This window comes from Pan troglodytes, chromosome X (assembly GCF_028858775.2).
Source record: "Pan troglodytes isolate AG18354 chromosome X, NHGRI_mPanTro3-v2.0_pri, whole genome shotgun sequence".
NCBI lineage: Eukaryota > Metazoa > Chordata > Mammalia > Primates > Hominidae > Pan > Pan troglodytes.
The window spans coordinates 151,865,561-151,877,038 of NC_072421.2; the positions used below are offsets into that span (position 1 = coordinate 151,865,561).

Sequence of the window (11,478 nt, forward strand, 5' to 3'; positions counted from 1 at the left end):
TCCATGTGGGGCTCTGTCCTTGGGGCAGGTCAGTAGACCTGTGGATGCTGCATGAGCTGGAGCCCCATTATGGGAGAAAGGACCACTCCTTGCAGGGTCCCAGAGGGTTTGGGGAGGTTCAGGGCCATGCCCGACCCATCAGCAAACCCCGGTGGCTCTATCTTCAAGACAGATTCAAGGTAGATAGATTCTCCTCCCTTCCACCACCCCCACCCAGCTCTCCCGTGCCATCGTCTATCTCTGCCTGGATGCCAGTCTCCCTGCTTCTGCCCTGGCTCTCTTCAGCCTGTTCTCAGCGTGGGAGGCAGAGAGATCCTGTTATGATATAAGGTGGATCATGTTGCCTCACTGTTTAGAACCCTCCGGCGGTTTCAGCTGCAGCCAGCTCCTTCAAAACCTGACAGTTGCATACTGTCGAGGTTGTGGCACCCATCATGGTGCACCTACCAAAGTCTTACTCCCAGGCCTGTTAAGTAATGCAGGTGGGGAGAAGGTGACATGCAATTTATTTATTTATTTTTTTTTGAGACAGAGTGTAGCTGTGTTGCCCAGGCTGGAGTGCAGTGGCAAGATCACAGCTCAGTGCAGTCTCAAACTCCTGGGCTCAAGTGATCCTCCCACCTCAGCCTCCTGAATAGCTGGGTGTATTAGTGCACTCTACTATGCCAGGCTTTTTTTTTTTTTTTTTTTTTTTTTTGAGATAGGTTGCCGCTATGTTGTTCAGGCTGGTCTTGAATTCCTGGTCTCAAGTGATCCTCACCCCTCAGCCTCCCAAAGTATTGGGATTACAGGCATGAGCCACTGTGCCCGGCCAGGTGAGATGGAATCTTATTTTTACTTTTTATGTTTTTTTTTTTTCTTTGACGGAGTGTCGCTCTGTCACCCAGGCTGGAGTGCAGTGGCATGATCTCGGCTCACTGCAAGCTCCGCCTCCCAGGTTCACGCCATTCTCCTGCCTCAGCCTCCCGAATAGCTGGAACTACAGGCGCCCACCACCACGCCCGGCTAATTTTTTGTATTTTTAGTAGAGACGGGGTTTTACTGTGTTAGCCAGGATGGTCTCGATCTCCTGACCTCGTGATCCACCTGCCTCAGCCTCCCAAAGTGCTGGGATTACAGGCGTGAGCCACCATGCCTGGCCTTTTTTTTTTTTTTTTTTTTGGAGACGGGATCTTGCCCTGTTGCCCACGCTGGAGTGCAGTGGCAAAATCAACTCACTGCAGCCTTGATGTCCTGGGCTCAAGTGATCTTCCTGCCTCAGCCTTCTGAGTAGCTAGGATTACAAGTGCTTGCCACCATACCCAGCTGTTTTTTTTGTTTTTTTTTTTCTTTAGTAGAGATGGAGTCTTGCTGGTTTTGAACCTCCTGGGCTCAAGTGATCCTCCTGTTTTGGCCTCCCAAAATTCTGGGATTACAGTTGTGAGCCACTGTGCCCAGCCAAGTGAGATGCAATTTTTTTTTTTTTTTTTTTTTTGAGACAGAGTTTCACTCTCGTTGCCCAGGCTGGAGTACAATGGTACAATCTTGGCTCACCGCAACCTCCGCCTCCCGGGTTCAAGTGATTCTCCTGCCTCAGCCTCCTGAGTAGCTGGGATTACAGGCATGTGCCACCACGCCCAGCTAATTTTGTATTTTTAGTAGAGACAGGGTTTCTCCATGTTGGTCAGGCTGGTCTCGAGCTCCCGACCTCAGGTGATCCACCCGCCTCAGCCTCCCAAAGTGCTGGGATTACAGGCATGAGCCACTGTTCCTGGCCTTTCTTCTTTTTTTGTTTTTGTTTTTTTTTTGAGATGCAATTTTAAATAGGGTGGCTTGGACAGCCACCTGAGTTGGGTTTAAAAGCTGCCAGCTCCAGCCGTCCAGCTGTGGGGCCACGGTGCCAGACAGTGGTGGTGGTTATAGGACCGTAGGTGTTTACCAAAACTAGACAAGTCCACATAACAACCAACTGCACAAATAAGGAGTAAAATAATAAAGAGAAGGACGTGTGAGGCAGGACTGGATTGTAGCCCAGGATAAAGAGAAGTTGCGGGATGACAGCTGTGCCGTCGGCCCAGACAGAACCATCTGGACAGAGGACAGACGATAAGGGAGATGGTTGAAAATACTACCATCATATGATAATGACAGCTAAGCCACAGGAAAACAAGGCAGTTTTAACCTCAGGGGAAATCCCTCAGAAATGGATGGAATCTACCAGAAGCATCATGAGAGGAAGAGGAAGGGAAACAGAGCTAAATTGGGGCCAGGTGTGGTGGCTCGCACTTGTCATCCCAGCACTTTTGGAGGCCCAGGCGGGAAGATCACTTGAGCCCAGGAGTTCAGGACCAGCCTGGGCAACAAAGCGAGATCCCCTCTCTACAAAAAATAAAAAACTAGCCAGGCATGGTGGTGCATGCCTGTGGTCCCAGTTACTCAGGAGGCTGAGGTGCTGGGGAACAAGGCTGCAGTGAGCTGTGATTGTGCCAGCCTAGGTGACAGAGCCAGACCCTGTATCAAAAAAAAAATAATTAAAAAATAAAAGATCGGCTGGGCGCGGTGGCTCATGCCTGTAATCCCAGCACTTTGGGAGGCTGAGGCGGGTGGACCACCTGAGGTCGGGAGTTCGAGACCAGCCTCACCAACATGGAGAAACCCCGTGTCTACTAAAAATACAAAATTAGCTGGGCGTGGTGGTGCATGCCTGTAATTCTAGCTACTTGGGAGGCTGAGGCAGGAGAATTCGCTTGAACCCGGGAAGTGGAGGTTGCGGTGAGCCAAGATCGCACCATTGCACTCCAGCCTGGGCAAGAAGAGTGAAACTCTGTCTCAAAAAAAAAAAAAAAAAAAAAAGTGAAAGATCTAAGTTGTCAACTATTCGTCAATAATTAATGTCTAAAAAATATTAAGAAAGGAAGAAAGGAATTGAGAGCAAAAGAGAGGGAGAGAGGAAAGTGTCATCTTCATAAGCTGAAGGCCAGTGCCACCGTCACCACTGGCAGAGCTCCCCAGATTCTACAAAGGGAAACTGTTCCTCCATATGGAGTAATAGGGACTGGATATGTCATGCCAAATGAAAGAACACGCCAAACCAGACAAAATATATGGAATGCAGAGTATAAAAAAACTGGCTGTGGGCCAGTGAGGGACAGCGACGTGTGGGAGCTGGGAAACAAGGGAAGCCATGCGACTGGCCCAGTGTCCTGTGTGGAGTTTCCTGGTGGAGCCTGGCAGACACCCGGACTTTAGGAGTTGAAACTGATTCAGAGCGTCCCAGCAGCTGGAGTTTGCAGGGCGGAGAACCAGAGAGAAGAGAGCTGCACAGGGAAAGAACCCTGGATATCCACAGAGGCTCCCGTTCCAGTGTGCAGCGGACTACGACTACTGGTGAGCACAGGCGTGTGAGGAAGCTACCCAAGACCAGGGAAGGCCATCACCCCAGCAGGAGAGGATGAACGGTAACTCCAGTGTGCAAGCAGGACAGGGACTAGCAGCTGTCCCCACCCACCAGGATAGAGAAGCTCATGTTCACCTAGGCAGCACTGGCCAGGGTGCCCAGAATGGTGTTTGTTGCTTCCATAGAGGGAAACAAGCCTACAGTTAAGAGCTGCTCTGGTCCCACACGCACATCTTCAAAGCAAGACTCAAAAGGATCAAACCATTTCCTTGTTTTCTGAGAATAAAAGCAGTTGTACCTCTTCCTTTTCACTCTCAGAAAATCTGACAGAATCTATAAAAGAGCCCTAAGGCTGGAGACACTGTATTTTCCAGGGAGCCAACTCCTTGCCCCAGACACTAGTCAATTGCCCCAGCACTTTCTTCACTGATCGTTAGAGGAAAAAAGCTCATGTTTGTTAGATTTAAAAATCAGGAAAAAAATTTAACACTAAACTTGCAAATATTTTGTGGTGTATATTACAGTTACACATTTACTATGTAAGTGCAACTGTAAAACTGAGGAAGTATTCCAAAATGTTGACAGTAGTTAATCCTGAATGACAGAACCCAATTGATTTTCATTTTCTTCCATTTCCTAAATTGTCTTCAATTTCCTCGTAATCCTTGAATATCTGAATTCTAGAACCCCCCCACCCCCACCCCAGCAACCCAAGCACAACAAGAATATTGGGAGGTGCCTCAGCTGCAAATAAACTCAGACTTGGAATAGTAGCGCAGTTTTATTTTCTGTAGTAACAAACATTTAAGAACCAGATAAAACATGAGGCCCTCCCAGGAAAGTAGCAACTGTGGGAATTCCTGCCCTAGGGAAGGATGGACGCACTGCCTACAAGGAGACGCAAAGTGGGACCTCGCTCCATTTGCCCAGGCCAGGCTTAGCGGGAAACGGGGGGCCCAAAGCGCTGCATGGTCCGCACCACCAGGGAAAGCTGGTCAAGAAAGTTGATGACGGAAATTCGGAGCAGGCGACAGTCTTCAGCTTTCCAGCGGCTAAAAGTGAGGGGAAAAGAAAATCAAATTGGAGGTGGCAACTCCTGGTCCCTCGCTCTGCCCCTCAGGCACCCAATATAGCAAACCCTTGGGAGCCCTGCCATTACACAGCCCCTCAGGCAGAGACCGGCCCAGCGCACCTGGCGCTCCTTAGGGCTCATCCTTGGATGTCCCCCATGTCTCCATCGGCCGCCTCCCCCAACCCCGTCCCTTTCAGAACTTACACGACCAGGATCCTGCCACTCACTGTGAGATCCTTCCCAACCACCCTTTGGTGGGGCTCGGCATCTGGTGCCAGGGACCCATGGGCGATTTCCGCCTCCAAGGGGGTCGGGAAAGGCACGCTGAGGGTGCTGGCGGTCATTCGGTTAAGGTGCCATCTGATCCGATTTTGCCTATGTCTCAGGCCTTCTTGCTCCTCTGAAGCCCCCTCTCAGGTCACCCTGCCTAGCGTCACCCCCTTCACTCCTTACCTCGCCCAGGCCACCGTTAGCAGAGCTTCTCCCTCCATTTCAATTTCTTCCCCTCCTCCGACCACCTCTGACCGTATACGCCAGCCCCGGTCCCCCCTGCTACCCTTTCCGTCGGCCCCCCGCCCGCCCGCCCTCCTTTCCTTCTCCCCGAGTCCAGCCCTCGCTCCGCCGCAAGCAGCCCCCAGCTCGGAAAGGATACAATATGTGCGGCCGCATTCGTGACCCCCTGGCCGCAGACGCGGCGTCTCTGCCCGGACCTGGCGCGTGCGCTGGGGGAGCTCCACCGGCCGGAGCTGCAGCTGTGTCCACACCCCCGCGGCAGCTGTGGCCACCCCGGCCATCCCCGCCGTCAGCGCCTCCGCCTGCGTCTGCATCCGCGTCCCGCATGACCGCCGCCGCGCCGCTCCGACTCCACCCCGGAAGCGCAGGTCCTACGCCCCGCCCTCTCTGTGGCTCCTTCCCGAAGCCCCGCCCCCTGCGCACGACTCCGCCCACACGCGCCTGCGCAGGTCCCTGGAGAGCCTGACTGGCGCGTGGTCAGTTCCCGCCAAGCGGCCCTGCCGGGGGCCTTCTGAGGCCCGGTCAGCGGTTGAGAGGCTGCGGTTTCCTCCAGAAACTCTGCCCCTTCGCGCGTAACTCGATTCCAGAGCGCTGGTGCAAACTGACCCACAGTCGGTCCGGCCCCAGGAAGCCAGCCCTGACGGGGCTTTTGAAGACACCGTGGTCGCCTATCCCAGAGGCGCACCCCGCGAGGCTCCGCCCCTAAGCGCGCCTTGTGACCTTAGCGCGCCTGCGCTGGCGGGGCCTTCCCCCTTGTCCCTGGAGGCCCCAGTGAGGCCCTGCGGTGCCTGGACGGCTTCCCGCCCCGTTTCTTACCTGGACCCGAGATCCCCAGGAGATGTGGCACAACGTCCATGTTGCGATGCGCAGAGGGAGGGTGGCAGGGTCGGGTAACCCCCAAGGATACTGCTCTTGCCCTCAAGCCCAGTGCCCAGCCAACGGGGCTTCACCATGGACTGTGAAGCATCGGATGTGCATTTTAGAGGAAGCATTTTAGAGCGGGTGGGCTGTGCAGAGCGGGGAGCCTGTCAGCAGAAGGCCTGCACGGAGGCGAAAAATGCCAGGGCCTTGAATGAAAAGTACTGGCCGTGGGTCTAGGTCTAATATAACGTGAAAACTCAGACTGCACAACTATGAGTATGAAAATGCCAGTTTAGGCCAGGCAAAGTGGCCCCCGCTTGGAATCCCAGCACTTTGGAAGGCCAAGGGAGGAGGATCACTTGAGCCCAGGAGTTCAAGACAAACATGGGCAACATAGTGAGACCCCGTCTCTACAAAAAATACAAAAATAAATTTTAAAAGTTAGCTGGGAGTGGTGGAGCGTGCCTGTAGTCATAGCTTCTTGCAGGCTGAGGAGGGTTGATTGCTTGAGCCCGGGAGTTCGACACCAGCCTGGGCAACATAGTGAAACCCTGCCTCTACAAAAAATACAAAAATTAGCTGGGTGTGATGGTGCACACCTGTGGTCCCAGCTACTAGGGAGGCTGAGATGGGAGGACAGCCTGAGCCCGGGAGGCAGAGGCTGCAGTTAGCCGTGATCGCCCCACCGCACTCCAGCCTGGTTGATAGAGCCAGACCCCGCCTCAAAAAATAAAAGAAAATGCCAACTTAGTCTCTTACTCTACATATGTAGAGAAATCCTAGAACAATACAGCGTCAGGTAAATCCTCATGATCTCTGCTAATAGTATGGTGGGTGACTTTAATTTCCTTTTTGTGTTTTCCCTCCAATTTTTCCGAAGTGGTCTTTTATGACATTTACAATTAAAAAAAAAGTATTTAAAGTGACAGCAGTCCGGGCACGGTGGCTCACGCCTATAATCCCAGCACTTTGGGAGGCCGAGGCGGGTGGATCACTTGAAGTCAGGAGTTCAACATCATCCTGGCCAACATGGTGAAACCCCCGGCCGTACTAAAAATAACAAAAATTAGCTGCGTGTCGTGGTGTGCGCCTGTAGTCCCAGCTATTCGGGAGGCTGGGACAGAAGAATCACTTGAACCCGGGAGGTGGAGGTTGTGGTGAGCCGACATCACGCCACTGCACTCCAGCCTGGGCGACAGAGGGAGACTGTCTCAAAAAGAAAAATAATAAAAATAAAAAATGAATAAATAAAGTGACATAAAATTTCCAACAGTGTTTGTCATGTTTGGACAACCTATTTTCCTCCTTTGCAGTCATAAGGAAGGATTAAACACTGAACTGTATCAGCAAATCCTGTTGGGTTTCCCTCTGAAATAGGTTCCACATCAGCCCACTTCTCGCTCTCCACTGCTAGTCTGCCGTGGAAGCCAGCATCTTTCCTTGACCTCCCTCAACAGCTTCCTGGCTGATTCTCTTTTACACTTTCCCCTCTACAACCTATTCACCACACCGCAGAATGACTTTTTAATTTCTAATTTAAATTGCATGGGGCTGGGCGCAGTGGCTCATGCCTGTAATCCCAGCACTTTGGGAGGCCAAGGCAGGCAGATCACTTGAGGTCAGGAGTTCCAGACCAGCCTGACCAACATGGTGAAACCCCATCTCTACTAAAAATACAAAAATTAGCCAGTTGTGGTGGCAGGAGCTTGTTATCCCAGCTATTTGGGAGGCTGAGACAGGAGAATGGCTTGAACCCGGGAGGTGGAGGTTGTGGTGAGCCCAGATCGCACCACTGCACTCCAGCCTGGGCAACAAGAGCAAAACTCTGTCTCAAAAAAAAAAAAAAAAAAAATTAGCCGGCTGTGACAGTGTGTGCCTGCGGTCCCAGCTACCAGAGAGGCTGACGCAGGAGGATTGCTTGAGCCCAGGAAGTCAAGGCTACAGTGAGCTATGATCTAGCCACTGCACTCTGCACAAGTAACAGATTGAGACTCTGTCTCAATCAAACAAACAAACAAAAAAGTCCATGATATTCAGGAAAGAAAGCAGAGATAAAGGAAAGGTTTTTATAGGGAAATGGCAAGTAATAGCTGTAGAAAAAACTATCAGAAAATTACCATTTTTGCAACCACCAATGTAATAATTAATTGTTATTAACTTAATAATTGATTCAGGATGGCCAGGTGCAGTGGCTCACGCCTGTAATTCCAGCACTTTGGGAGGCCGAGGCGAGTGGATTGCGAGGTCAGGAGTTCGAGACCAGCCTGGCCAACACAGTGAAATCCCATCTCTACTAAAAGTACAAAAAAAATTAGCCGGCTGTGGTGGCACGCATCTGTAGTCTCAGCTACTCAGGAGGCTGAGGCGGGAGAATCTCTTGAACCCAGGAGGCGGAGATTGCAGTGAGCCGAGACCACGCCATTGCACTCCAGCCTGGGTGACAGAGTGAGGCTCCGTCTCACAAAAAAAAAAAAAAATCGATTCAGGCAAGGATTGTCACTGGATGGCAAAAGCATTAGCTGAAAGGTTGTTGGGGACAGGATATTCACAAAGTCCCCAAATATTACCCCAAATTACTTGTGAATCAGGAAGGGAAACTGCGTCTTTACAGGGGAGAGATCTGGCAGCAGCCACCCGGATCACGTGATCAAACTGAGCGTCCTCAACAGTGGGGCAGCCTGACCCTGCCAGCTGCCTGATGAGGGGCTGGGGGTGAGTGTGGTCAGAGGAGGAAAGGATACAGTAGCAGCTGCCCTGGATGCTTCCAAAAATATTCTTGCCTGATTGCCTATGGAGAATGGCTAGTTGGGAGAGGCAAAGATGGCCTCCTGCTCCCTCAGAAGCCTGGCTGAGTGGCATTGCCAGTCCTCCAGCCGGGCCATGGAGAACACGTGTGTGCTGAGGAGCCGGCCAGTGCTGGACGTGAGTGCCAAGAGGGAAGGGACTGTGTCTTCCAGTCTCAGGGTTGCCAGCACCTGGGACACAGGGGGGCACTCAGTGATGAGCAGGGTGTCGTCTGCAGCAAAGTCAGGCGCTGTCTGGAAGACATGGGCTGGAGCTCAGGAGAGAGGGCCGGGATGAGACATAGACATGGCAGTGAGGCACAGAAATAGAAAGCAAGCTGGATGAGCTCCCCGAGGAGTGATACAGAGGGAAGAGAAGGGGCTCAGGGACAGAGCCCTGGGGCACCAACATTGAGGGGTGGGGTGTGTGTGAAGAACCAGCAAGAGAGCCTGAGAAGGAGCAAGCGGTGGAAACAGCGGGAGAGCAAAGGCAGAAGAGGGTGAGGAATGAGGACTGCCGGCCATTCAGTGGGGCCCTGAAGGTGTATGCAGGCCGCTCCAGCTGGGCCCTGGAGGAGGACAGGGCAGTTGCTGTGTGTCTCTCATCTCTCCTGAAGGCTTTTCAGGGCTGGGAGGCTCAAGGCTGGCCACCTCTGCTGCATCTACTCCTGGGAGTACCAGGCCCGGGCAGATCTATTGGAGCTGGTGAGGCTCACATGGGACACCTGCAAAGTGCCAGCAAACTGTGGGCACAGCTAATCCATTGCCAGGGAACCTCCCCACCCCAAGGCAAATGCTGCTGTCCTCTGAGGCCGCTCTTCCTCCCGTGGGCCCTTGGGAAACGACACCAAAAGCACCTCATCCCAGCTGGGCCCTTCACTCATGCTGCTATCTCCTGATGTCATTGTAGTCACACCATGGCCGCAGGACTCAGATACTGTCCCGAGGCCCCTCCCTGAGGGGCAGGTGGTGGGTCTCAGGGCCCTTCACCGGGCAGGGGGCAGTGGATGACTCGGTGCTACCTCTCAGGGCGGACAATTGGCTCAGAGGGGCGCAGCACCTGCAGTAAACATTCTGACCCCTGTTAAAGGATCTCAGCATTGGGGGGGCTGCAGCCTGTGGCTGCTCCATCTTCATGCAGAATCCCCAGTGTCCTCTAACGATCCCCCCACTTCCTGTCTCCCATCCCTGCAGTGTTTCCTCTCTCTGGTGCTTTCCCTAACCCAAGCCTCAGAAAACGCTTTCCCTGTGTGATCTTGATGCCTCCAGCCCTCTCCTCCACTACCTGCAAGGTGGCTCTGATCTGACACATGCATGGCCCCTGTAGTGGACAGCTGCCATTTGCGGCCACCATTGAGGATATCCATTCATCCAGCCCTCCCCCAGAGCCTTCTGTCCCTTGCATAGCCCATGTGTGTCCAGGGAAGTGGCCCCATGCCTAGCTCCAGGGAGCCAGCCCTGACGGAGAATTACCCCCTACCCCAACCAAAATGATTGGACGCACAATCCAGTTCTGACCAACGAGAAGAGTGTTTATTTGCTGGGGGCATCTGAGACAGCAGAGGTGGTACACAGAGAAGATGCTGCTCTGGCAGTGAGGGAGGGATTCCGTGGAAGCTGCAGGCAGCCATCTTTTCATCCTCGGAGGTGGTGGCCTGGGATGTAGCAGATACCAACGCAGAGGGAGGCAGAAGACACTGGATGAAATCGCTCACCTGCTGCCAATGCCAATACCACTGGACTTTCACTTTCATAAGCCAAGAAATTTCCGTTAACTGATTAAACAAATTGCCTTTATTGTTAAACCAATGATTGGATATCAGAAACAGCCTAGCTAATATAGCTCCTTTTGGATAAAAGTAGAAGCCTCACATTCACCTTTAATGTTATTTCACTTTTTCCAAAATCAATCTCCTGGCACCACACAAACAAGAACACTGGTAAATGTATCACCTGAACTGCAGGCCACACATGCTCACAAGTGTGTCCCTGCCGTAGGTGGCTTTGAAGCCATATACATGGCTCTCCAGCTCTCGTGGGGGGCCAGGGGCTTCTGTGTGCTCTTCAAAGCCTTCACCCATTGGGCCTCTGTCCATCTTTCCAGCCTGGGGACCCAATATTTGCCCCACAAGGCCCAGGCAGGAGGGCCTCCAGCATGAGCAGCCCTGACCACACTGTGAGCAGCTCACTTGGCAAGGGTGAAGGGCCGGAGTGGCGTCCTCCTGATGTGGCTTCCTTCCAGCCTCTACCACCCCTGGGGGCCTCCTCCAAGGAGCAGGTGGTTAGATGTCCTCTTGTGCCCGCACACACGGCAGGGTGGAGGAGGATGAACCGGAACCCAGCCCATGCTTCTGCCCCCACCCTGGCACCCCAAGGTTTCCTCTCAGGCAACAAGGAGCACACAAAGTGAGCCCCTGTACACAGGTGGCTGGGATGTGTTCATCTTCCACGGGGAGGCCAGTGCTGGGGACGAGGACAAAGGCCTACGCCCAGTCCCAGCTCTGACACTGCCTTGCTGAGTCACCCATCAGCCCTAACGCTTCCTGGACGAGACAAGCAGATAGGGTGCCCCAGAGAGGAGCTGTGTCACTAAGGGCCAGGACACCCCATCTCTGGGTCACACTTGGCCACGGCTTCATTTTTGGCTTCAGTTTGTTTACTGAACAGAAGGGAGAGGGGCCCTGTGAGACAGAGGACACTGACTCAGGTCGGTGAGTGGCCCTCACTGTATAGAGTCCATGGCTGGGGACCAAGTGGCACTGAGACTCGCCCAAAGTCACATCACAGAGCTGGGGTGCCTTGCTGACTCCCTGGCCCCAATCTGCTTTTCCATTTGTCGAACGCACACTGGCACACTGGCTGCAGCAGCTGCG

At 53.1% G+C, this 11,478-nt stretch overlaps 1 protein-coding gene across 1 annotated transcript; it reads right to left on the reverse strand.

Moving 5' to 3' along the window:
* Positions 1–4,144: 4,144 nt before the first annotated feature.
* Positions 4,145–5,684, reverse strand: LAGE3 (L antigen family member 3). The gene is made up of 3 exons (XM_009439851.3): positions 5,101–5,684; positions 4,653–4,781; positions 4,145–4,428 (listed from the first exon to the last, which is right to left on the reverse strand). Exons 1-3 carry the CDS (start codon positions 5,286–5,288, stop codon positions 4,314–4,316), a joined length of 432 nt encoding a protein of 143 aa, XP_009438126.2. The 5' UTR covers positions 5,289–5,684; the 3' UTR covers positions 4,145–4,313.
* Between the last annotated feature and the right edge of the window lie 5,794 nt (positions 5,685–11,478).